Source organism: Nakaseomyces bracarensis, assembly GCF_045282275.1.
Source record: "Nakaseomyces bracarensis strain CBM3 chromosome Unknown Scaff3_0, whole genome shotgun sequence".
In the NCBI taxonomy this organism is placed as follows: Eukaryota; Fungi; Ascomycota; class Saccharomycetes; order Saccharomycetales; family Saccharomycetaceae; genus Nakaseomyces; species Nakaseomyces bracarensis.
In genome coordinates, this window is record NW_027263962.1 from 3,027 (window position 1) to 29,242 (window position 26,216).

Genomic DNA, 26,216 nt, shown 5'->3' on the forward strand with positions numbered 1-26,216 from the left:
GGGTAACAACTATTATTTTATTTATTTTAGTTCTGGGTAACAATCTCAACTGATGAAATATTTAACGTTTTGTGGTTAAATTTGGGACAAAAATACCAAATAAAATGTTCGTCTGTTGAATGCAATAACGTGATGTAGTTCTGATAAGGCAGTTAATCATCTAATATGTATATTGTAAGTAGCTCTGTTTTCCCATAAATAAATAAAATAATTATGTTTTTAACGATTATGTATTTTACATTTGATTGAATGCCGTATAAACAACGGGCAACAACATTTCGATATATTTCTATACAATGAGGGGAATTAATAATAATAAAACCAGATACCATGTATTGGTGATAGAGCTTATAGCGCCGCCATTAGTAGAACCATCGATCAATGAGTATGTTCTGCTACCGGTATAAGTTTGACCATCAGAACCCATAGTTGGGAAGTATGAAACAACTACATTACTAGTAGCGCTACCGTTGTCGATTAAGGTCGTCGTAGGTTCAGGTTGCGAATAAGAAAGAATTTGAGAAAAAATATCGGTGTCAGACTTGGGGACAGCCTCAGAGCCACTCAAGATGTAGGTGGTGGAGCCGGTGTGTGTCTTGCCGTCAGAGCCCACGGTTGGGAAGAAGGAGACCAGATCGGTTTCTGAGGAGCTGCCGGAGCCAACAGTGGTGGTGTATGGGCTAGGCTCGGAGAAGGTCTCTGTGTCAGGCTTGGGGACAGCCTCAGAGCCACTCAAGATGTAGGTGGTGGAGCCGGTGTGTGTCTTGCCGTCAGAGCCCACGGTTGGGAAGAAGGAGACGAGGTCAGTCTCAGCAGAGCTGCCGGAGCCAACAGTGGTGGTGTATGGGCTAGGCTCGGAGAAGGTCTCTGTGTCAGGCTTGGGGACAGCCTCAGAGCCACTCAAGATGTAGGTGGTGGAGCCGGTGTGTGTCTTGCCGTCAGAGCCCACGGTTGGGAAGAAGGAGACCAGATCGGTTTCTGAGGAGCTGCCGGAGCCAACAGTGGTGGTGTATGGGCTAGGCTCGGAGAAGGTCTCTGTGTCAGGCTTGGGGACAGCCTCAGAGCCACTCAAGATGTAGGTGGTGGAGCCGGTGTGTGTCTTGCCGTCAGAGCCCACGGTTGGGAAGAAGGAGACGAGGTCAGTCTCAGCAGAGCTGCCGGAGCCAACAGTGGTGGTGTATGGGCTAGGCTCGGAGAAGGTCTCTGTGTCAGGCTTGGGGACAGCCTCAGAGCCACTCAAGATGTAGGTGGTGGAGCCGGTGTGTGTCTTGCCGTCAGAGCCCACGGTTGGGAAGAAGGAGACGAGGTCAGTCTCAGCAGAGCTGCCGGAGCCAACAGTGGTGGTGTATGGGCTAGGCTCGGAGAAGGTCTCTGTGTCAGGCTTGGCGACAGCCTCAGAGCCACTCAAGATGTAGGTGGTGGAGCCGGTGTGTGTCTTGCCGTCAGAGCCCACGGTTGGGAAGAAGGAGACGAGGTCAGTCTCAGCAGAGCTGCCGGAGCCAACAGTGGTGGTGTATGGGCTAGGCTCGGAGAAGGCCTCTGTGTCAGGCTTGGGGACAGCCTCAGAGCCACTCAAGATGTAGGTGGTGGAGCCGGTGTGTGTCTTGCCGTCAGAGCCCACGGTTGGGAAGAAGGAGACGAGGTCAGTCTCAGCAGAGCTGCCGGAGCCAACAGTGGTGGTGTATGGGCTAGGCTCGGAGAAGGTCTCTGTGTCAGGCTTGGGGACAGCCTCAGAGCCACTCAAGATGTAGGTGGTGGAGCCGGTGTGTGTCTTGCCGTCAGAGCCCACGGTTGGGAAGAAGGAGACCAGATCGGTTTCTGAGGAGCTGCCGGAGCCAACAGTGGTGGTGTATGGGCTAGGCTCGGAGAAGGCCTCTGTGTCAGGCTTGGGGACAGCCTCAGAGCCACTCAAGATGTAGGTGGTGGAGCCGGTGTGTGTCTTGCCGTCAGAGCCCACGGTTGGGAAGAAGGAGACCAGATCGGTTTCTGAGGAGCTGCCGGAGCCAACAGTGGTGGTGTATGGGCTAGGCTCGGAGAAGGTCTCTGTGTCAGGCTTGGGGACAGCCTCAGAGCCACTCAAGATGTAGGTGGTGGAGCCGGTGTGTGTCTTGCCGTCAGAGCCCACGGTTGGGAAGAAGGAGACCAGATCGGTTTCTGAGGAGCTGCCGGAGCCAACAGTGGTGGTGTATGGGCTAGGCTCGGAGAAGGTCTCTGTGTCAGGCTTGGGGACAGCCTCAGAGCCACTCAAGATGTAGGTGGTGGAGCCGGTGTGTGTCTTGCCGTCAGAGCCCACGGTTGGGAAGAAGGAGACCAGATCGGTTTCTGAGGAGCTGCCGGAGCCAACAGTGGTGGTGTATGGGCTAGGCTCGGAGAAGGTCTCTGTGTCAGGCTTGGGGACAGCCTCAGAGCCACTCAAGATGTAGGTGGTGGAGCCGGTGTGTGTCTTGCCGTCAGAGCCCACGGTTGGGAAGAAGGAGACGAGGTCAGTCTCAGCAGAGCTGCCGGAGCCAACAGTGGTGGTGTATGGGCTAGGCTCGGAGAAGGTCTCTGTGTCAGGCTTGGGGACAGCCTCAGAGCCACTCAAGATGTAGGTGGTGGAGCCGGTGTGTGTCTTGCCGTCAGAGCCCACGGTTGGGAAGAAGGAGACCAGATCGGTTTCTGAGGAGCTGCCGGAGCCAACAGTGGTGGTGTATGGGCTAGGCTCGGAGAAGGTCTCTGTGTCAGGCTTGGGGACAGCCTCAGAGCCACTCAAGATGTAGGTGGTGGAGCCGGTGTGTGTCTTGCCGTCAGAGCCCACGGTTGGGAAGAAGGAGACCAGATCGGTTTCTGAGGAGCTGCCGGAGCCAACAGTGGTGGTGTATGGGCTAGGCTCGGAGAAGGTCTCTGTGTCAGGCTTGGGGACAGCCTCAGAGCCACTCAAGATGTAGGTGGTGGAGCCGGTGTGTGTCTTGCCGTCAGAGCCCACGGTTGGGAAGAAGGAGACCAGATCGGTTTCTGAGGAGCTGCCGGAGCCAACAGTGGTGGTGTATGGGCTAGGCTCGGAGAAGGTCTCTGTGTCAGGCTTGGGGACAGCCTCAGAGCCACTCAAGATGTAGGTGGTGGAGCCGGTGTGTGTCTTGCCGTCAGAGCCCACGGTTGGGAAGAAGGAGACCAGATCGGTTTCTGAGGAGCTGCCGGAGCCAACAGTGGTGGTGTATGGGCTAGGCTCGGAGAAGGTCTCTGTGTCAGGCTTGGCGACAGCCTCAGAGCCACTCAAGATGTAGGTGGTGGAGCCGGTGTGTGTCTTGCCGTCAGAGCCCACGGTTGGGAAGAAGGAGACCAGATCGGTTTCTGAGGAGCTGCCGGAGCCAACAGTGGTGGTGTATGGGCTAGGCTCGGAGAAGGTCTCTGTGTCAGGCTTGGGGACAGCCTCAGAGCCACTCAAGATGTAGGTGGTGGAGCCGGTGTGTGTCTTGCCGTCAGAGCCCACGGTTGGGAAGAAGGAGACGAGGTCAGTCTCAGCAGAGCTGCCGGAGCCAACAGTGGTGGTGTATGGGCTAGGCTCGGAGAAGGTCTCTGTGTCAGGCTTGGGGACAGCCTCAGAGCCACTCAAGATGTAGGTGGTGGAGCCGGTGTGTGTCTTGCCGTCAGAGCCCACGGTTGGGAAGAAGGAGACCAGATCGGTTTCTGAGGAGCTGCCGGAGCCAACAGTGGTGGTGTATGGGCTAGGCTCGGAGAAGGTCTCTGTGTCAGGCTTGGGGACAGCCTCAGAGCCACTCAAGATGTAGGTGGTGGAGCCGGTGTGTGTCTTGCCGTCAGAGCCCACGGTTGGGAAGAAGGAGACCAGATCGGTTTCTGAGGAGCTGCCGGAGCCAACAGTGGTGGTGTATGGGCTAGGCTCGGAGAAGGTCTCTGTGTCAGGCTTGGCGACAGCCTCAGAGCCACTCAAGATGTAGGTGGTGGAGCCGGTGTGTGTCTTGCCGTCAGAGCCCACGGTTGGGAAGAAGGAGACGAGGTCAGTCTCAGCAGAGCTGCCGGAGCCAACAGTGGTGGTGTATGGGCTAGGCTCGGAGAAGGTCTCTGTGTCAGGCTTGGCGACAGCCTCAGAGCCACTCAAGATGTAGGTGGTGGAGCCGGTGTGTGTCTTGCCGTCAGAGCCCACGGTTGGGAAGAAGGAGACCAGATCGGTTTCTGAGGAGCTGCCGGAGCCAACAGTGGTGGTGTATGGGCTAGGCTCGGAGAAGGCCTCTGTGTCAGGCTTGGCGACAGCCTCAGAGCCACTCAAGATGTAGGTGGTGGAGCCGGTGTGTGTCTTGCCGTCAGAGCCCACGGTTGGGAAGAAGGAGACGAGGTCAGTCTCAGCAGAGCTGCCGGAGCCAACAGTGGTGGTGTATGGGCTAGGCTCGGAGAAGGTCTCTGTGTCAGGCTTGGCGACAGCCTCAGAGCCACTCAAGATGTAGGTGGTGGAGCCGGTGTGTGTCTTGCCGTCAGAGCCCACGGTTGGGAAGAAGGAGACGAGGTCAGTCTCAGCAGAGCTGCCGGAGCCAACAGTGGTGGTGTATGGGCTAGGCTCGGAGAAGGCCTCTGTGTCAGGCTTGGGGACAGCCTCAGAGCCACTCAAGATGTAGGTGGTGGAGCCGGTGTGTGTCTTGCCGTCAGAGCCCACGGTTGGGAAGAAGGAGACGAGGTCAGTCTCAGCAGAGCTGCCGGAGCCAACAGTGGTGGTGTATGGGCTAGGCTCGGAGAAGGTCTCTGTGTCAGGCTTGGGGACAGCCTCAGAGCCACTCAAGATGTAGGTGGTGGAGCCGGTGTGTGTCTTGCCGTCAGAGCCCACGGTTGGGAAGAAGGAGACGAGGTCAGTCTCAGCAGAGCTGCCGGAGCCAACAGTGGTGGTGTATGGGCTAGGCTCGGAGAAGGTCTCTGTGTCAGGCTTGGGGACAGCCTCAGAGCCACTCAAGATGTAGGTGGTGGAGCCGGTGTGTGTCTTGCCGTCAGAGCCCACGGTTGGGAAGAAGGAGACGAGGTCAGTCTCAGCAGAGCTGCCGGAGCCAACAGTGGTGGTGTATGGGCTAGGCTCGGAGAAGGTCTCTGTGTCAGGCTTGGGGACAGCCTCAGAGCCACTCAAGATGTAGGTGGTGGAGCCGGTGTGTGTCTTGCCGTCAGAGCCCACGGTTGGGAAGAAGGAGACGAGGTCAGTCTCAGCAGAGCTGCCGGAGCCAACAGTGGTGGTGTATGGGCTAGGCTCGGAGAAGGTCTCTGTGTCAGGCTTGGGGACAGCCTCAGAGCCACTCAAGATGTAGGTGGTGGAGCCGGTGTGTGTCTTGCCGTCAGAGCCCACGGTTGGGAAGAAGGAGACGAGGTCAGTCTCAGCAGAGCTGCCGGAGCCAACAGTGGTGGTGTATGGGCTAGGCTCGGAGAAGGTCTCTGTGTCAGGCTTGGCGACAGCCTCAGAGCCACTCAAGATGTAGGTGGTGGAGCCGGTGTGTGTCTTGCCGTCAGAGCCCACGGTTGGGAAGAAGGAGACGAGGTCAGTCTCAGCAGAGCTGCCGGAGCCAACAGTGGTGGTGTATGGGCTAGGCTCGGAGAAGGTCTCTGTGTCAGGCTTGGCGACAGCCTCAGAGCCACTCAAGATGTAGGTGGTGGAGCCGGTGTGTGTCTTGCCGTCAGAGCCCACGGTTGGGAAGAAGGAGACCAGATCGGTTTCTGAGGAGCTGCCGGAGCCAACAGTGGTGGTGTATGGGCTAGGCTCGGAGAAGGCCTCTGTGTCAGGCTTGGGGACAGCCTCAGAGCCACTCAAGATGTAGGTGGTGGAGCCGGTGTGTGTCTTGCCGTCAGAGCCCACGGTTGGGAAGAAGGAGACGAGGTCAGTCTCAGCAGAGCTGCCGGAGCCAACAGTGGTGGTGTATGGGCTAGGCTCGGAGAAGGTCTCTGTGTCAGGCTTGGCGACAGCCTCAGAGCCACTCAAGATGTAGGTGGTGGAGCCGGTGTGTGTCTTGCCGTCAGAGCCCACGGTTGGGAAGAAGGAGACCAGATCGGTTTCTGAGGAGCTGCCGGAGCCAACAGTGGTGGTGTATGGGCTAGGCTCGGAGAAGGTCTCTGTGTCAGGCTTGGGGACAGCCTCAGAGCCACTCAAGATGTAGGTGGTGGAGCCGGTGTGTGTCTTGCCGTCAGAGCCCACGGTTGGGAAGAAGGAGACCAGATCGGTTTCTGAGGAGCTGCCGGAGCCAACAGTGGTGGTGTATGGGCTAGGCTCGGAGAAGGCCTCTGTGTCAGGCTTGGGGACAGCCTCAGAGCCACTCAAGATGTAGGTGGTGGAGCCGGTGTGTGTCTTGCCGTCAGAGCCCACGGTTGGGAAGAAGGAGACGAGGTCAGTCTCAGCAGAGCTGCCGGAGCCAACAGTGGTGGTGTATGGGCTAGGCTCGGAGAAGGTCTCTGTGTCAGGCTTGGCGACAGCCTCAGAGCCACTCAAGATGTAGGTGGTGGAGCCGGTGTGTGTCTTGCCGTCAGAGCCCACGGTTGGGAAGAAGGAGACGAGGTCAGTCTCAGCAGAGCTGCCGGAGCCAACAGTGGTGGTGTATGGGCTAGGCTCGGAGAAGGTCTCTGTGTCAGGCTTGGGGACAGCCTCAGAGCCACTCAAGATGTAGGTGGTGGAGCCGGTGTGTGTCTTGCCGTCAGAGCCCACGGTTGGGAAGAAGGAGACGAGGTCAGTCTCAGCAGAGCTGCCGGAGCCAACAGTGGTGGTGTATGGGCTAGGCTCGGAGAAGGTCTCTGTGTCAGGCTTGGCGACAGCCTCAGAGCCACTCAAGATGTAGGTGGTGGAGCCGGTGTGTGTCTTGCCGTCAGAGCCCACGGTTGGGAAGAAGGAGACGAGGTCAGTCTCAGCAGAGCTGCCGGAGCCAACAGTGGTGGTGTATGGGCTAGGCTCGGAGAAGGTCTCTGTGTCAGGCTTGGCGACAGCCTCAGAGCCACTCAAGATGTAGGTGGTGGAGCCGGTGTGTGTCTTGCCGTCAGAGCCCACGGTTGGGAAGAAGGAGACCAGATCGGTTTCTGAGGAGCTGCCGGAGCCAACAGTGGTGGTGTATGGGCTAGGCTCGGAGAAGGTCTCTGTGTCAGGCTTGGGGACAGCCTCAGAGCCACTCAAGATGTAGGTGGTGGAGCCGGTGTGTGTCTTGCCGTCAGAGCCCACGGTTGGGAAGAAGGAGACGAGGTCAGTCTCAGCAGAGCTGCCGGAGCCAACAGTGGTGGTGTATGGGCTAGGCTCGGAGAAGGTCTCTGTGTCAGGCTTGGCGACAGCCTCAGAGCCACTCAAGATGTAGGTGGTGGAGCCGGTGTGTGTCTTGCCGTCAGAGCCCACGGTTGGGAAGAAGGAGACCAGATCGGTTTCTGAGGAGCTGCCGGAGCCAACAGTGGTGGTGTATGGGCTAGGCTCGGAGAAGGTCTCTGTGTCAGGCTTGGGGACAGCCTCAGAGCCACTCAAGATGTAGGTGGTGGAGCCGGTGTGTGTCTTGCCGTCAGAGCCCACGGTTGGGAAGAAGGAGACGAGGTCAGTCTCAGCAGAGCTGCCGGAGCCAACAGTGGTGGTGTATGGGCTAGGCTCGGAGAAGGTCTCTGTGTCAGGCTTGGGGACAGCCTCAGAGCCACTCAAGATGTAGGTGGTGGAGCCGGTGTGTGTCTTGCCGTCAGAGCCCACGGTTGGGAAGAAGGAGACGAGGTCAGTCTCAGCAGAGCTGCCGGAGCCAACAGTGGTGGTGTATGGGCTAGGCTCGGAGAAGGTCTCTGTGTCAGGCTTGGGGACAGCCTCAGAGCCACTCAAGATGTAGGTGGTGGAGCCGGTGTGTGTCTTGCCGTCAGAGCCCACGGTTGGGAAGAAGGAGACGAGGTCAGTCTCAGCAGAGCTGCCGGAGCCAACAGTGGTGGTGTATGGGCTAGGCTCGGAGAAGGTCTCTGTGTCAGGCTTGGCGACAGCCTCAGAGCCACTCAAGATGTAGGTGGTGGAGCCGGTGTGTGTCTTGCCGTCAGAGCCCACGGTTGGGAAGAAGGAGACGAGGTCAGTCTCAGCAGAGCTGCCGGAGCCAACAGTGGTGGTGTATGGGCTAGGCTCGGAGAAGGTCTCTGTGTCAGGCTTGGGGACAGCCTCAGAGCCACTCAAGATGTAGGTGGTGGAGCCGGTGTGTGTCTTGCCGTCAGAGCCCACGGTTGGGAAGAAGGAGACCAGATCGGTTTCTGAGGAGCTGCCGGAGCCAACAGTGGTGGTGTATGGGCTAGGCTCGGAGAAGGTCTCTGTGTCAGGCTTGGGGACAGCCTCAGAGCCACTCAAGATGTAGGTGGTGGAGCCGGTGTGTGTCTTGCCGTCAGAGCCCACGGTTGGGAAGAAGGAGACGAGGTCAGTCTCAGCAGAGCTGCCGGAGCCAACAGTGGTGGTGTATGGGCTAGGCTCGGAGAAGGTCTCTGTGTCAGGCTTGGCGACAGCCTCAGAGCCACTCAAGATGTAGGTGGTGGAGCCGGTGTGTGTCTTGCCGTCAGAGCCCACGGTTGGGAAGAAGGAGACCAGATCGGTTTCTGAGGAGCTGCCGGAGCCAACAGTGGTGGTGTATGGGCTAGGCTCGGAGAAGGTCTCTGTGTCAGGCTTGGGGACAGCCTCAGAGCCACTCAAGATGTAGGTGGTGGAGCCGGTGTGTGTCTTGCCGTCAGAGCCCACGGTTGGGAAGAAGGAGACCAGATCGGTTTCTGAGGAGCTGCCGGAGCCAACAGTGGTGGTGTATGGGCTAGGCTCGGAGAAGGTCTCTGTGTCAGGCTTGGGGACAGCCTCAGAGCCACTCAAGATGTAGGTGGTGGAGCCGGTGTGTGTCTTGCCGTCAGAGCCCACGGTTGGGAAGAAGGAGACCAGATCGGTTTCTGAGGAGCTGCCGGAGCCAACAGTGGTGGTGTATGGGCTAGGCTCGGAGAAGGTCTCTGTGTCAGGCTTGGGGACAGCCTCAGAGCCACTCAAGATGTAGGTGGTGGAGCCGGTGTGTGTCTTGCCGTCAGAGCCCACGGTTGGGAAGAAGGAGACCAGATCGGTTTCTGAGGAGCTGCCGGAGCCAACAGTGGTGGTGTATGGGCTAGGCTCGGAGAAGGTCTCTGTGTCAGGCTTGGCGACAGCCTCAGAGCCACTCAAGATGTAGGTGGTGGAGCCGGTGTGTGTCTTGCCGTCAGAGCCCACGGTTGGGAAGAAGGAGACCAGATCGGTTTCTGAGGAGCTGCCGGAGCCAACAGTGGTGGTGTATGGGCTAGGCTCGGAGAAGGTCTCTGTGTCAGGCTTGGGGACAGCCTCAGAGCCACTCAAGATGTAGGTGGTGGAGCCGGTGTGTGTCTTGCCGTCAGAGCCCACGGTTGGGAAGAAGGAGACGAGGTCAGTCTCAGCAGAGCTGCCGGAGCCAACAGTGGTGGTGTATGGGCTAGGCTCGGAGAAGGTCTCTGTGTCAGGCTTGGGGACAGCCTCAGAGCCACTCAAGATGTAGGTGGTGGAGCCGGTGTGTGTCTTGCCGTCAGAGCCCACGGTTGGGAAGAAGGAGACCAGATCGGTTTCTGAGGAGCTGCCGGAGCCAACAGTGGTGGTGTATGGGCTAGGCTCGGAGAAGGTCTCTGTGTCAGGCTTGGCGACAGCCTCAGAGCCACTCAAGATGTAGGTGGTGGAGCCGGTGTGTGTCTTGCCGTCAGAGCCCACGGTTGGGAAGAAGGAGACGAGGTCAGTCTCAGCAGAGCTGCCGGAGCCAACAGTGGTGGTGTATGGGCTAGGCTCGGAGAAGGTCTCTGTGTCAGGCTTGGGGACAGCCTCAGAGCCACTCAAGATGTAGGTGGTGGAGCCGGTGTGTGTCTTGCCGTCAGAGCCCACGGTTGGGAAGAAGGAGACGAGGTCAGTCTCAGCAGAGCTGCCGGAGCCAACAGTGGTGGTGTATGGGCTAGGCTCGGAGAAGGTCTCTGTGTCAGGCTTGGGGACAGCCTCAGAGCCACTCAAGATGTAGGTGGTGGAGCCGGTGTGTGTCTTGCCGTCAGAGCCCACGGTTGGGAAGAAGGAGACCAGATCGGTTTCTGAGGAGCTGCCGGAGCCAACAGTGGTGGTGTATGGGCTAGGCTCGGAGAAGGTCTCTGTGTCAGGCTTGGCGACAGCCTCAGAGCCACTCAAGATGTAGGTGGTGGAGCCGGTGTGTGTCTTGCCGTCAGAGCCCACGGTTGGGAAGAAGGAGACGAGGTCAGTCTCAGCAGAGCTGCCGGAGCCAACAGTGGTGGTGTATGGGCTAGGCTCGGAGAAGGTCTCTGTGTCAGGCTTGGGGACAGCCTCAGAGCCACTCAAGATGTAGGTGGTGGAGCCGGTGTGTGTCTTGCCGTCAGAGCCCACGGTTGGGAAGAAGGAGACGAGGTCAGTCTCAGCAGAGCTGCCGGAGCCAACAGTGGTGGTGTATGGGCTAGGCTCGGAGAAGGTCTCTGTGTCAGGCTTGGCGACAGCCTCAGAGCCACTCAAGATGTAGGTGGTGGAGCCGGTGTGTGTCTTGCCGTCAGAGCCCACGGTTGGGAAGAAGGAGACGAGGTCAGTCTCAGCAGAGCTGCCGGAGCCAACAGTGGTGGTGTATGGGCTAGGCTCGGAGAAGGCCTCTGTGTCAGGCTTGGGGACAGCCTCAGAGCCACTCAAGATGTAGGTGGTGGAGCCGGTGTGTGTCTTGCCGTCAGAGCCCACGGTTGGGAAGAAGGAGACGAGGTCAGTCTCAGCAGAGCTGCCGGAGCCAACAGTGGTGGTGTATGGGCTAGGCTCGGAGAAGGTCTCTGTGTCAGGCTTGGGGACAGCCTCAGAGCCACTCAAGATGTAGGTGGTGGAGCCGGTGTGTGTCTTGCCGTCAGAGCCCACGGTTGGGAAGAAGGAGACGAGGTCAGTCTCAGCAGAGCTGCCGGAGCCAACAGTGGTGGTGTATGGGCTAGGCTCGGAGAAGGCCTCTGTGTCAGGCTTGGGGACAGCCTCAGAGCCACTCAAGATGTAGGTGGTGGAGCCGGTGTGTGTCTTGCCGTCAGAGCCCACGGTTGGGAAGAAGGAGACGAGGTCAGTCTCAGCAGAGCTGCCGGAGCCAACAGTGGTGGTGTATGGGCTAGGCTCGGAGAAGGTCTCTGTGTCAGGCTTGGGGACAGCCTCAGAGCCACTCAAGATGTAGGTGGTGGAGCCGGTGTGTGTCTTGCCGTCAGAGCCCACGGTTGGGAAGAAGGAGACCAGATCGGTTTCTGAGGAGCTGCCGGAGCCAACAGTGGTGGTGTATGGGCTAGGCTCGGAGAAGGTCTCTGTGTCAGGCTTGGGGACAGCCTCAGAGCCACTCAAGATGTAGGTGGTGGAGCCGGTGTGTGTCTTGCCGTCAGAGCCCACGGTTGGGAAGAAGGAGACCAGATCGGTTTCTGAGGAGCTGCCGGAGCCAACAGTGGTGGTGTATGGGCTAGGCTCGGAGAAGGTCTCTGTGTCAGGCTTGGGGACAGCCTCAGAGCCACTCAAGATGTAGGTGGTGGAGCCGGTGTGTGTCTTGCCGTCAGAGCCCACGGTTGGGAAGAAGGAGACGAGGTCAGTCTCAGCAGAGCTGCCGGAGCCAACAGTGGTGGTGTATGGGCTAGGCTCGGAGAAGGTCTCTGTGTCAGGCTTGGGGACAGCCTCAGAGCCACTCAAGATGTAGGTGGTGGAGCCGGTGTGTGTCTTGCCGTCAGAGCCCACGGTTGGGAAGAAGGAGACCAGATCGGTTTCTGAGGAGCTGCCGGAGCCAACAGTGGTGGTGTATGGGCTAGGCTCGGAGAAGGTCTCTGTGTCAGGCTTGGGGACAGCCTCAGAGCCACTCAAGATGTAGGTGGTGGAGCCGGTGTGTGTCTTGCCGTCAGAGCCCACGGTTGGGAAGAAGGAGACCAGATCGGTTTCTGAGGAGCTGCCGGAGCCAACAGTGGTGGTGTATGGGCTAGGCTCGGAGAAGGTCTCTGTGTCAGGCTTGGGGACAGCCTCAGAGCCACTCAAGATGTAGGTGGTGGAGCCGGTGTGTGTCTTGCCGTCAGAGCCCACGGTTGGGAAGAAGGAGACCAGATCGGTTTCTGAGGAGCTGCCGGAGCCAACAGTGGTGGTGTATGGGCTAGGCTCGGAGAAGGTCTCTGTGTCAGGCTTGGCGACAGCCTCAGAGCCACTCAAGATGTAGGTGGTGGAGCCGGTGTGTGTCTTGCCGTCAGAGCCCACGGTTGGGAAGAAGGAGACCAGATCGGTTTCTGAGGAGCTGCCGGAGCCAACAGTGGTGGTGTATGGGCTAGGCTCGGAGAAGGTCTCTGTGTCAGGCTTGGGGACAGCCTCAGAGCCACTCAAGATGTAGGTGGTGGAGCCGGTGTGTGTCTTGCCGTCAGAGCCCACGGTTGGGAAGAAGGAGACGAGGTCAGTCTCAGCAGAGCTGCCGGAGCCAACAGTGGTGGTGTATGGGCTAGGCTCGGAGAAGGTCTCTGTGTCAGGCTTGGGGACAGCCTCAGAGCCACTCAAGATGTAGGTGGTGGAGCCGGTGTGTGTCTTGCCGTCAGAGCCCACGGTTGGGAAGAAGGAGACCAGATCGGTTTCTGAGGAGCTGCCGGAGCCAACAGTGGTGGTGTATGGGCTAGGCTCGGAGAAGGTCTCTGTGTCAGGCTTGGCGACAGCCTCAGAGCCACTCAAGATGTAGGTGGTGGAGCCGGTGTGTGTCTTGCCGTCAGAGCCCACGGTTGGGAAGAAGGAGACGAGGTCAGTCTCAGCAGAGCTGCCGGAGCCAACAGTGGTGGTGTATGGGCTAGGCTCGGAGAAGGTCTCTGTGTCAGGCTTGGGGACAGCCTCAGAGCCACTCAAGATGTAGGTGGTGGAGCCGGTGTGTGTCTTGCCGTCAGAGCCCACGGTTGGGAAGAAGGAGACGAGGTCAGTCTCAGCAGAGCTGCCGGAGCCAACAGTGGTGGTGTATGGGCTAGGCTCGGAGAAGGTCTCTGTGTCAGGCTTGGGGACAGCCTCAGAGCCACTCAAGATGTAGGTGGTGGAGCCGGTGTGTGTCTTGCCGTCAGAGCCCACGGTTGGGAAGAAGGAGACCAGATCGGTTTCTGAGGAGCTGCCGGAGCCAACAGTGGTGGTGTATGGGCTAGGCTCGGAGAAGGTCTCTGTGTCAGGCTTGGCGACAGCCTCAGAGCCACTCAAGATGTAGGTGGTGGAGCCGGTGTGTGTCTTGCCGTCAGAGCCCACGGTTGGGAAGAAGGAGACGAGGTCAGTCTCAGCAGAGCTGCCGGAGCCAACAGTGGTGGTGTATGGGCTAGGCTCGGAGAAGGTCTCTGTGTCAGGCTTGGGGACAGCCTCAGAGCCACTCAAGATGTAGGTGGTGGAGCCGGTGTGTGTCTTGCCGTCAGAGCCCACGGTTGGGAAGAAGGAGACGAGGTCAGTCTCAGCAGAGCTGCCGGAGCCAACAGTGGTGGTGTATGGGCTAGGCTCGGAGAAGGTCTCTGTGTCAGGCTTGGGGACAGCCTCAGAGCCACTCAAGATGTAGGTGGTGGAGCCGGTGTGTGTCTTGCCGTCAGAGCCCACGGTTGGGAAGAAGGAGACGAGGTCAGTCTCAGCAGAGCTGCCGGAGCCAACAGTGGTGGTGTATGGGCTAGGCTCGGAGAAGGTCTCTGTGTCAGGCTTGGGGACAGCCTCAGAGCCACTCAAGATGTAGGTGGTGGAGCCGGTGTGTGTCTTGCCGTCAGAGCCCACGGTTGGGAAGAAGGAGACGAGGTCAGTCTCAGCAGAGCTGCCGGAGCCAACAGTGGTGGTGTATGGGCTAGGCTCGGAGAAGGTCTCTGTGTCAGGCTTGGGGACAGCCTCAGAGCCACTCAAGATGTAGGTGGTGGAGCCGGTGTGTGTCTTGCCGTCAGAGCCCACGGTTGGGAAGAAGGAGACCAGATCGGTTTCTGAGGAGCTGCCGGAGCCAACAGTGGTGGTGTATGGGCTAGGCTCGGAGAAGGCCTCTGTGTCAGGCTTGGGGACAGCCTCAGAGCCACTCAAGATGTAGGTGGTGGAGCCGGTGTGTGTCTTGCCGTCAGAGCCCACGGTTGGGAAGAAGGAGACCAGATCGGTTTCTGAGGAGCTGCCGGAGCCAACAGTGGTGGTGTATGGGCTAGGCTCGGAGAAGGCCTCTGTGTCAGGCTTGGGGACAGCCTCAGAGCCACTCAAGATGTAGGTGGTGGAGCCGGTGTGTGTCTTGCCGTCAGAGCCCACGGTTGGGAAGAAGGAGACGAGGTCAGTCTCAGCAGAGCTGCCGGAGCCAACAGTGGTGGTGTATGGGCTAGGCTCGGAGAAGGTCTCTGTGTCAGGCTTGGGGACAGCCTCAGAGCCACTCAAGATGTAGGTGGTGGAGCCGGTGTGTGTCTTGCCGTCAGAGCCCACGGTTGGGAAGAAGGAGACGAGGTCAGTCTCAGCAGAGCTGCCGGAGCCAACAGTGGTGGTGTATGGGCTAGGCTCGGAGAAGGTCTCTGTGTCAGGCTTGGGGACAGCCTCAGAGCCACTCAAGATGTAGGTGGTGGAGCCGGTGTGTGTCTTGCCGTCAGAGCCCACGGTTGGGAAGAAGGAGACGAGGTCAGTCTCAGCAGAGCTGCCGGAGCCAACAGTGGTGGTGTATGGGCTAGGCTCGGAGAAGGTCTCTGTGTCAGGCTTGGCGACAGCCTCAGAGCCACTCAAGATGTAGGTGGTGGAGCCGGTGTGTGTCTTGCCGTCAGAGCCCACGGTTGGGAAGAAGGAGACCAGATCGGTTTCTGAGGAGCTGCCGGAGCCAACAGTGGTGGTGTATGGGCTAGGCTCGGAGAAGGTCTCTGTGTCAGGCTTGGGGACAGCCTCAGAGCCACTCAAGATGTAGGTGGTGGAGCCGGTGTGTGTCTTGCCGTCAGAGCCCACGGTTGGGAAGAAGGAGACGAGGTCAGTCTCAGCAGAGCTGCCGGAGCCAACAGTGGTGGTGTATGGGCTAGGCTCGGAGAAGGTCTCTGTGTCAGGCTTGGCGACAGCCTCAGAGCCACTCAAGATGTAGGTGGTGGAGCCGGTGTGTGTCTTGCCGTCAGAGCCCACGGTTGGGAAGAAGGAGACGAGGTCAGTCTCAGCAGAGCTGCCGGAGCCAACAGTGGTGGTGTATGGGCTAGGCTCGGAGAAGGTCTCTGTGTCAGGCTTGGGGACAGCCTCAGAGCCACTCAAGATGTAGGTGGTGGAGCCGGTGTGTGTCTTGCCGTCAGAGCCCACGGTTGGGAAGAAGGAGACGAGGTCAGTCTCAGCAGAGCTGCCGGAGCCAACAGTGGTGGTGTATGGGCTAGGCTCGGAGAAGGTCTCTGTGTCAGGCTTGGGGACAGCCTCAGAGCCACTCAAGATGTAGGTGGTGGAGCCGGTGTGTGTCTTGCCGTCAGAGCCCACGGTTGGGAAGAAGGAGACGAGGTCAGTCTCAGCAGAGCTGCCGGAGCCAACAGTGGTGGTGTATGGGCTAGGCTCGGAGAAGGTCTCTGTGTCAGGCTTGGCGACAGCCTCAGAGCCACTCAAGATGTAGGTGGTGGAGCCGGTGTGTGTCTTGCCGTCAGAGCCCACGGTTGGGAAGAAGGAGACGAGGTCAGTCTCAGCAGAGCTGCCGGAGCCAACAGTGGTGGTGTATGGGCTAGGCTCGGAGAAGGTCTCTGTGTCAGGCTTGGGGACAGCCTCAGAGCCACTCAAGATGTAGGTGGTGGAGCCGGTGTGTGTCTTGCCGTCAGAGCCCACGGTTGGGAAGAAGGAGACCAGATCGGTTTCTGAGGAGCTGCCGGAGCCAACAGTGGTGGTGTATGGGCTAGGCTCGGAGAAGGTCTCTGTGTCAGGCTTGGGGACAGCCTCAGAGCCACTCAAGATGTAGGTGGTGGAGCCGGTGTGTGTCTTGCCGTCAGAGCCCACGGTTGGGAAGAAGGAGACGAGGTCAGTCTCAGCAGAGCTGCCGGAGCCAACAGTGGTGGTGTATGGGCTAGGCTCGGAGAAGGTCTCTGTGTCAGGCTTGGCGACAGCCTCAGAGCCACTCAAGATGTAGGTGGTGGAGCCGGTGTGTGTCTTGCCGTCAGAGCCCACGGTTGGGAAGAAGGAGACCAGATCGGTTTCTGAGGAGCTGCCGGAGCCAACAGTGGTGGTGTATGGGCTAGGCTCGGAGAAGGTCTCTGTGTCAGGCTTGGGGACAGCCTCAGAGCCACTCAAGATGTAGGTGGTGGAGCCGGTGTGTGTCTTGCCGTCAGAGCCCACGGTTGGGAAGAAGGAGACCAGATCGGTTTCTGAGGAGCTGCCGGAGCCAACAGTGGTGGTGTATGGGCTAGGCTCGGAGAAGGTCTCTGTGTCAGGCTTGGGGACAGCCTCAGAGCCACTCAAGATGTAGGTGGTGGAGCCGGTGTGTGTCTTGCCGTCAGAGCCCACGGTTGGGAAGAAGGAGACGAGGTCAGTCTCAGCAGAGCTGCCGGAGCCAACAGTGGTGGTGTATGGGCTAGGCTCGGAGAAGGTCTCTGTGTCAGGCTTGGGGACAGCCTCAGAGCCACTCAAGATGTAGGTGGTGGAGCCGGTGTGTGTCTTGCCGTCAGAGCCCACGGTTGGGAAGAAGGAGACGAGGTCAGTCTCAGCAGAGCTGCCGGAGCCAACAGTGGTGGTGTATGGGCTAGGCTCGGAGAAGGTCTCTGTGTCAGGCTTGGCGACAGCCTCAGAGCCACTCAAGATGTAGGTGGTGGAGCCGGTGTGTGTCTTGCCGTCAGAGCCCACGGTTGGGAAGAAGGAGACGAGGTCAGTCTCAGCAGAGCTGCCGGAGCCAACAGTGGTGGTGTATGGGCTAGGCTCGGAGAAGGTCTCTGTGTCAGGCTTGGCGACAGCCTCAGAGCCACTCAAGATGTAGGTGGTGGAGCCGGTGTGTGTCTTGCCGTCAGAGCCCACGGTTGGGAAGAAGGAGACGAGGTCAGTCTCAGCAGAGCTGCCGGAGCCAACAGTGGTGGTGTATGGGCTAGGCTCGGAGAAGGTCTCTGTGTCAGGCTTGGGGACAGCCTCAGAGCCACTCAAGATGTAGGTGGTGGAGCCGGTGTGTGTCTTGCCGTCAGAGCCCACGGTTGGGAAGAAGGAGACCAGATCGGTTTCTGAGGAGCTGCCGGAGCCAACAGTGGTGGTGTATGGGCTAGGCTCGGAGAAGGTCTCTGTGTCAGGCTTGGGGACAGCCTCAGAGCCACTCAAGATGTAGGTGGTGGAGCCGGTGTGTGTCTTGCCGTCAGAGCCCACGGTTGGGAAGAAGGAGACGAGGTCAGTCTCAGCAGAGCTGCCGGAGCCAACAGTGGTGGTGTATGGGCTAGGCTCGGAGAAGGTCTCTGTGTCAGGCTTGGGGACAGCCTCAGAGCCACTCAAGATGTAGGTGGTGGAGCCGGTGTGTGTCTTGCCGTCAGAGCCCACGGTTGGGAAGAAGGAGACCAGATCGGTTTCTGAGGAGCTGCCGGAGCCAACAGTGGTGGTGTATGGGCTAGGCTCGGAGAAGGTCTCTGTGTCAGGCTTGGGGACAGCCTCAGAGCCACTCAAGATGTAGGTGGTGGAGCCGGTGTGTGTCTTGCCGTCAGAGCCCACGGTTGGGAAGAAGGAGACCAGATCGGTTTCTGAGGAGCTGCCGGAGCCAACAGTGGTGGTGTATGGGCTAGGCTCGGAGAAGGTCTCTGTGTCAGGCTTGGGGACAGCCTCAGAGCCACTCAAGATGTAGGTGGTGGAGCCGGTGTGTGTCTTGCCGTCAGAGCCCACGGTTGGGAAGAAGGAGACCAGATCGGTTTCTGAGGAGCTGCCGGAGCCAACAGTGGTGGTGTATGGGCTAGGCTCGGAGAAGGTCTCTGTGTCAGGCTTGGGGACAGCCTCAGAGCCACTCAAGATGTAGGTGGTGGAGCCGGTGTGTGTCTTGCCGTCAGAGCCCACGGTTGGGAAGAAGGAGACCAGATCGGTTTCTGAGGAGCTGCCGGAGCCAACAGTGGTGGTGTATGGGCTAGGCTCGGAGAAGGTCTCTGTGTCAGGCTTGGCGACAGCCTCAGAGCCACTCAAGATGTAGGTGGTGGAGCCGGTGTGTGTCTTGCCGTCAGAGCCCACGGTTGGGAAGAAGGAGACCAGATCGGTTTCTGAGGAGCTGCCGGAGCCAACAGTGGTGGTGTATGGGCTAGGCTCGGAGAAGGTCTCTGTGTCAGGCTTGGGGACAGCCTCAGAGCCACTCAAGATGTAGGTGGTGGAGCCGGTGTGTGTCTTGCCGTCAGAGCCCACGGTTGGGAAGAAGGAGACGAGGTCAGTCTCAGCAGAGCTGCCGGAGCCAACAGTGGTGGTGTATGGGCTAGGCTCGGAGAAGGTCTCTGTGTCAGGCTTGGCGACAGCCTCAGAGCCACTCAAGATGTAGGTGGTGGAGCCGGTGTGTGTCTTGCCGTCAGAGCCCACGGTTGGGAAGAAGGAGACCAGATCGGTTTCTGAGGAGCTGCCGGAGCCAACAGTGGTGGTGTATGGGCTAGGCTCGGAGAAGGTCTCTGTGTCAGGCTTGGGGACAGCCTCAGAGCCACTCAAGATGTAGGTGGTGGAGCCGGTGTGTGTCTTGCCGTCAGAGCCCACGGTTGGGAAGAAGGAGACCAGATCGGTTTCTGAGGAGCTGCCGGAGCCAACAGTGGTGGTGTATGGGCTAGGCTCGGAGAAGGTCTCTGTGTCAGGCTTGGGGACAGCCTCAGAGCCACTCAAGATGTAGGTGGTGGAGCCGGTGTGTGTCTTGCCGTCAGAGCCCACGGTTGGGAAGAAGGAGACGAGGTCAGTCTCAGCAGAGCTGCCGGAGCCAACAGTGGTGGTGTATGGGCTAGGCTCGGAGAAGGTCTCTGTGTCAGGCTTGGGGACAGCCTCAGAGCCACTCAAGATGTAGGTGGTGGAGCCGGTGTGTGTCTTGCCGTCAGAGCCCACGGTTGGGAAGAAGGAGACGAGGTCAGTCTCAGCAGAGCTGCCGGAGCCAACAGTGGTGGTGTATGGGCTAGGCTCGGAGAAGGTCTCTGTGTCAGGCTTGGCGACAGCCTCAGAGCCACTCAAGATGTAGGTGGTGGAGCCGGTGTGTGTCTTGCCGTCAGAGCCCACGGTTGGGAAGAAGGAGACGAGGTCAGTCTCAGCAGAGCTGCCGGAGCCAACAGTGGTGGTGTATGGGCTAGGCTCGGAGAAGGTCTCTGTGTCAGGCTTGGCGACAGCCTCAGAGCCACTCAAGATGTAGGTGGTGGAGCCGGTGTGTGTCTTGCCGTCAGAGCCCACGGTTGGGAAGAAGGAGACGAGGTCAGTCTCAGCAGAGCTGCCGGAGCCAACAGTGGTGGTGTATGGGCTAGGCTCGGAGAAGGTCTCTGTGTCAGGCTTGGGGACAGCCTCAGAGCCACTCAAGATGTAGGTGGTGGAGCCGGTGTGTGTCTTGCCGTCAGAGCCCACGGTTGGGAAGAAGGAGACCAGATCGGTTTCTGAGGAGCTGCCGGAGCCAACAGTGGTGGTGTATGGGCTAGGCTCGGAGAAGGTCTCTGTGTCAGGCTTGGGGACAGCCTCAGAGCCACTCAAGATGTAGGTGGTGGAGCCGGTGTGTGTCTTGCCGTCAGAGCCCACGGTTGGGAAGAAGGAGACGAGGTCAGTCTCAGCAGAGCTGCCGGAGCCAACAGTGGTGGTGTATGGGCTAGGCTCGGAGAAGGTCTCTGTGTCAGGCTTGGGGACAGCCTCAGAGCCACTCAAGATGTAGGTGGTGGAGCCGGTGTGTGTCTTGCCGTCAGAGCCCACGGTTGGGAAGAAGGAGACCAGATCGGTTTCTGAGGAGCTGCCGGAGCCAACAGTGGTGGTGTATGGGCTAGGCTCGGAGAAGGTCTCTGTGTCAGGCTTGGGGACAGCCTCAGAGCCACTCAAGATGTAGGTGGTGGAGCCGGTGTGTGTCTTGCCGTCAGAGCCCACGGTTGGGAAGAAGGAGACCAGATCGGTTTCTGAGGAGCTGCCGGAGCCAACAGTGGTGGTGTATGGGCTAGGCTCGGAGAAGGTCTCTGTGTCAGGCTTGGGGACAGCCTCAGAGCCACTCAAGATGTAGGTGGTGGAGCCGGTGTGTGTCTTGCCGTCAGAGCCCACGGTTGGGAAGAAGGAGACCAGATCGGTTTCTGAGGAGCTGCCGGAGCCAACAGTGGTGGTGTATGGGCTAGGCTCGGAGAAGGTCTCTGTGTCAGGCTTGGGGACAGCCTCAGAGCCACTCAAGATGTAGGTGGTGGAGCCGGTGTGTGTCTTGCCGTCAGAGCCCACGGTTGGGAAGAAGGAGACCAGATCGGTTTCTGAGGAGCTGCCGGAGCCAACAGTGGTGGTGTATGGGCTAGGCTCGGAGAAGGTCTCTGTGTCAGGCTTGGCGACAGCCTCAGAGCCACTCAAGATGTAGGTGGTGGAGCCGGTGTGTGTCTTGCCGTCAGAGCCCACGGTTGGGAAGAAGGAGACCAGATCGGTTTCTGAGGAGCTGCCGGAGCCAACAGTGGTGGTGTATGGGCTAGGCTCGGAGAAGGTCTCTGTGTCAGGCTTGGGGACAGCCTCAGAGCCACTCAAGATGTAGGTGGTGGAGCCGGTGTGTGTCTTGCCGTCAGAGCCCACGGTTGGGAAGAAGGAGACCAGATCGGTTTCTGAGGAGCTGCCGGAGCCAACAGTGGTGGTGTATGGGCTAGGCTCGGAGAAGGTCTCTGTGTCAGGCTTGGGGACAGCCTCAGAGCCACTCAAGATGTAGGTGGTGGAGCCGGTGTGTGTCTTGCCGTCAGAGCCCACGGTTGGGAAGAAGGAGACGAGGTCAGTCTCAGCAGAGCTGCCGGAGCCAACAGTGGTGGTGTATGGGCTAGGCTCGGAGAAGGTCTCTGTGTCAGGCTTGGGGACAGCCTCAGAGCCACTCAAGATGTAGGTGGTGGAGCCGGTGTGTGTCTTGCCGTCAGAGCCCACGGTTGGGAAGAAGGAGACGAGGTCAGTCTCAGCAGAGCTGCCGGAGCCAACAGTGGTGGTGTATGGGCTAGGCTCGGAGAAGGTCTCTGTGTCAGGCTTGGGGACAGCCTCAGAGCCACTCAAGATGTAGGTGGTGGAGCCGGTGTGTGTCTTGCCGTCAGAGCCCACGGTTGGGAAGAAGGAGACGAGGTCAGTCTCAGCAGAGCTGCCGGAGCCAACAGTGGTGGTGTATGGGCTAGGCTCGGAGAAGGTCTCTGTGTCAGGCTTGGCGACAGCCTCAGAGCCACTCAAGATGTAGGTGGTGGAGCCGGTGTGTGTCTTGCCGTCAGAGCCCACGGTTGGGAAGAAGGAGACGAGGTCAGTCTCAGCAGAGCTGCCGGAGCCAACAGTGGTGGTGTATGGGCTAGGCTCGGAGAAGGTCTCTGTGTCAGGCTTGGCGACAGCCTCAGAGCCACTCAAGATGTAGGTGGTGGAGCCGGTGTGTGTCTTGCCGTCAGAGCCCACGGTTGGGAAGAAGGAGACGAGGTCAGTCTCAGCAGAGCTGCCGGAGCCAACAGTGGTGGTGTATGGGCTAGGCTCGGAGAAGGTCTCTGTGTCAGGCTTGGGGACAGCCTCAGAGCCACTCAAGATGTAGGTGGTGGAGCCGGTGTGTGTCTTGCCGTCAGAGCCCACGGTTGGGAAGAAGGAGACCAGATCGGTTTCTGAGGAGCTGCCGGAGCCAACAGTGGTGGTGTATGGGCTAGGCTCGGAGAAGGTCTCTGTGTCAGGCTTGGGGACAGCCTCAGAGCCACTCAAGATGTAGGTGGTGGAGCCGGTGTGTGTCTTGCCGTCAGAGCCCACGGTTGGGAAGAAGGAGACGAGGTCAGTCTCAGCAGAGCTGCCGGAGCCAACAGTGGTGGTGTATGGGCTAGGCTCGGAGAAGGTCTCTGTGTCAGGCTTGGGGACAGCCTCAGAGCCACTCAAGATGTAGGTGGTGGAGCCGGTGTGTGTCTTGCCGTCAGAGCCCACGGTTGGGAAGAAGGAGACCAGATCGGTTTCTGAGGAGCTGCCGGAGCCAACAGTGGTGGTGTATGGGCTAGGCTCGGAGAAGGTCTCTGTGTCAGGCTTGGGGACAGCCTCAGAGCCACTCAAGATGTAGGTGGTGGAGCCGGTGTGTGTCTTGCCGTCAGAGCCCACGGTTGGGAAGAAGGAGACCAGATCGGTTTCTGAGGAGCTGCCGGAGCCAACAGTGGTGGTGTATGGGCTAGGCTCGGAGAAGGTCTCTGTGTCAGGCTTGGGGACAGCCTCAGAGCCACTCAAGATGTAGGTGGTGGAGCCGGTGTGTGTCTTGCCGTCAGAGCCCACGGTTGGGAAGAAGGAGACCAGATCGGTTTCTGAGGAGCTGCCGGAGCCAACAGTGGTGGTGTATGGGCTAGGCTCGGAGAAGGTCTCTGTGTCAGGCTTGGCGACAGCCTCAGAGCCACTCAAGATGTAGGTGGTGGAGCCGGTGTGTGTCTTGCCGTCAGAGCCCACGGTTGGGAAGAAGGAGACGAGGTCAGTCTCAGCAGAGCTGCCGGAGCCAACAGTGGTGGTGTATGGGCTAGGCTCGGAGAAGGTCTCTGTGTCAGGCTTGGGGACAGCCTCAGAGCCACTCAAGATGTAGGTGGTGGAGCCGGTGTGTGTCTTGCCGTCAGAGCCCACGGTTGGGAAGAAGGAGACCAGATCGGTTTCTGAGGAGCTGCCGGAGCCAACAGTGGTGGTGTATGGGCTAGGCTCGGAGAAGGTCTCTGTGTCAGGCTTGGCGACAGCCTCAGAGCCACTCAAGATGTAGGTGGTGGAGCCGGTGTGTGTCTTGCCGTCAGAGCCCACGGTTGGGAAGAAGGAGATCACATCTGTCTCGGAGCTGCTGCCCTTGTTGACTGTGGTGGTAATCTCAGGCGGCTGGGAGTAGGTTTTGGTGTCGACCAATGTGTAGGTGGTGGAGCCGGTGTGTGTCTTGCCGTCAGAGCCCACGGTTGGGAAGAAGGAGATCACATCTGTCTCGGAGCTGCTGCCCTTGTTGACTGTGGTGGTAATCTCAGGAGGCTGGGAATATTTTTTTGTTGTACTGGTTCTTGGTGGGGGTGGAAGACCACCATTAAACGGATAGTAAACTACTGCTTCAACGGAATATGTTTTGTTACCAAAAGCTACATTATTTGCACGTTGCTTAGTGAAGCCAGATGAAAGACCTGGATTAAGTGGGAAAGTATAATTATAACCACTGCTAAACACTGTTAGTAGACCAGTCTTTTTATTATAGTCAAAATTTTGGACGCCTCCGGTAAAGTAAAAGAATACTAGTGCATTATCAAAATATACTATGTTATAGTTTTCACCAGTGCCTTCTGCACTGTTAATGTAAAAGCTTGGTCCCCTTTGAATAGTTATTCTTTGTTCACCAAGATTTTGTGGACTAGGTTTTGCTATCCAGATACTGCCGCCTCCGTCCAACAGAATTTCACCGGTACCTTTTATCCCGCTCTCAGGTATCTTTAGAGAACCAGCAAATCCAGTACCAGTGGGCACTTTGATCAGACCGTTGTTCGTCAATTGTGTGCTACTAGACCATTCCATGATAGTTTGAAGTCCTACCGAAATAGTACCTTCATTCTGAAACCCATTCTTTGCATCCACAAATATGCTAGACTTAGAACCGTACACAATAGGGTTGGGGCTTACTATATTCATGATACCTTTGTTTATAAGTTGGTCCACATTAAAATTATATTGTGCAATTAAAGGATAAGTTGTATTACTAACAAGTTCCATATCTCCATCAGGCCCAATTATCACGGATCCTGAATCGACAGTAAGAACTGAATTACTATTCATATTATAACTGCCGTTGAATAGGAAAGTACCATCAAGATCTAAACCATTCGATAGGTGGACAGCAACGTTCTTCGTAGTAAAGCTTAGAGTAACATCTTTAAGAACCTTGACTTCATTTGTATAATAAAAGTCAGAAAACTTGTCATTTTCATAGTTGAAATAAACATTTGTATTGTCCGAAAATGTAGAGTTTAGAGACGAGGCCATTCCAGTAGACTGTCCGCTCGCAAACCATAAGCTGAAGCCAAAAAAAAGAATTAAGACTTTTATATTCATAGTTCTCCTTGCTACAGATAGTTGTTGTTGTTGTTGCTGTTTGTTTTTTTTTGCAGTATAAATAGACCTAGTACTTATTGATCTTTCTCTCTTATGCTTTTTACTATTTGATTAATATTATGCTTTTTTCTAGATTTTACTGATTTCCTATTGACTTGTAAAATGAGCCACCCGCTTTTGGTTGCTTTATATATAGCAAAAGGTACAAAATAAAAAATATATTTCATATACCTTGTTCCATGAACGTTATAAAAAACTTCCTAAGAATAAAAGGCATCTCCCTTGAATATTTTTCTGGCTTGTTATAGTGCCTTTGTTTAGATTCTTCAGTAAAGTTTCCAAAATTAGAAAATGGCGAAGAAATGGAGTACATTGAACAAAACATTGCTAAGAACTGGTTCAAATCGTAATTTTTCGACTTCTTTCATCTTTTACAATTATAGTACTGACAGTTCCCATTACTATGAAACGTCATGTTCATACAAAAGAGAAGAAAAGATACTTATGGAAAAGTCAAATTTTACAACAAATGCATTTTACTGTCCTGCCTTCTGTGACAAACCTTCCAAATTAACTTTTTATTTTAGTTATTTATCTTTAATTGCACTTCCTTAATAGTAATAAATGAAAATCTAGGTACATTAATGTTTTTTCGAATCGCTTCAAATTGCCACGTCACTCTTGGGTTTGAAATTTCGTGCTAGAGCTATCTTCTTACAGGAACAAAAATTTACTCTTGTTATTATACATCCGATATCAAAATATATTACAATTATAATGTTACCACGGAAATATATAAGAGTTGAATTCATAGTCACCAATATTATCAGAATCAATCTAAAACAGAATATCTAAAATGGAATATGCAAATCTCCTCCTATTGAAAAAACTCTAGAGTGAATTACTGCCAGTTTTACTACAGCGGTGATACACTCCTACTATTATTAGGACAGCACTTCTTGCTTCTTTTTTGAGATTGATGTATTATTTTGCTGATATTCCATATATGGGCCGCTATTCTCACAATAAAAAAGAAGAAAAAACTTTAACAAATTAGTAATCTACATTTACAGCAGTGAAAATGAAAAGCCTGGGAATATTGTACAAGAGATTCTCCTTGCCCCCTTAAGTCCACAAAATCCTTGTAAACCCTTCTGCAATAAGATGTATAGAACAATAAGCTAAGCTTAGCAAATCTTGAAAGTAAAAGAAACCGGAAGATCGAATATTTTTTCCCTCGAGGAAGTGGTCCGATTCAGGAAAGAAGAAAAAAAAGCTGTGCAACGGAACGAAACTTATCGCCGCTATTGGTGGAAAACGGTCGGTGTTAAAAATCTCCGCGGCCCCTTGCCCCGGAGGGAAAAAACAAAAGAAAAACGAAGAAATTTTTTTCTGCCCGGGAAATTTTTGGCAGGAAAAAGGAAGTTTCTCCCTTTGATGACTAAACATTAATTGTACAAGTATTAAGAATATTTTCCAAGTATCGAAAAGGCTGGGCCCAAATCTCTAGAGTTGACATCGCTTTTTTTGCTCTAAAAAGTGGAATTGCCAGAAAAGTGTGGAAATCCGGTAGTTTCTTTTGAATAAGTTCTCTTTTAGTGAAAGTCACCACGGTTCTATATCTCTTATCCCTCAACAGGACGCAAGGGGAAACTTGCTCGGCTGTTAGGTCTAGATATTCATTTTACGAACTACAATAATATTTGTGATTGTCAATACTATCACTGAAAATATGAGAATGTGAAATTTTCTATTCTATATTTTTTGTTGTTATTTTTCCTTTTTAATGAAGTTTTTGCCATCCACTCTTAGGTAGCCAATGATTTGCAGCAATGCTGTTTTCGATTTCTAGCTATAAAAAACTCGTATGTGCACTGCTTTTACTAGGAATATATGCTCTACTCTTATGGGTAATAGCTCCACATATTTACTTAATATTTTATTTTATATAATTATAAAGTTATTTCTTTTTTTACTCTTTATTCTTTCCATAAGGGTTTAATTGATTAGTTCCTTATTCTCAGGAAAGATTTAATGGTGTCATTTCCTAATCAGGTTACTTAATTGACGTTCTCGGAATCTCTTTCTTATTTTAATATAGTGCAAATATTATTATCACTAAGACGAGTTTCTACTAGGTTGTGAG

At 56.1% G+C, this 26,216-nt stretch overlaps 1 protein-coding gene across 1 annotated transcript; it reads right to left on the minus strand.

Moving 5' to 3' along the window:
• Positions 1-289: 289 nt before the first annotated feature.
• RNJ42_00347 (uncharacterized protein) lies at positions 290-24,001 on the minus strand (the record flags this gene model as incomplete). The annotated part of the gene is made up of 1 exon (XM_071050517.1): positions 290-24,001. The coding sequence occupies one exon, from the start codon at positions 23,999-24,001 to the stop codon at positions 290-292; it is 23,712 nt and encodes a 7,903-aa protein (XP_070908307.1).
• Positions 24,002-26,216: the final 2,215 nt, after the last annotated feature.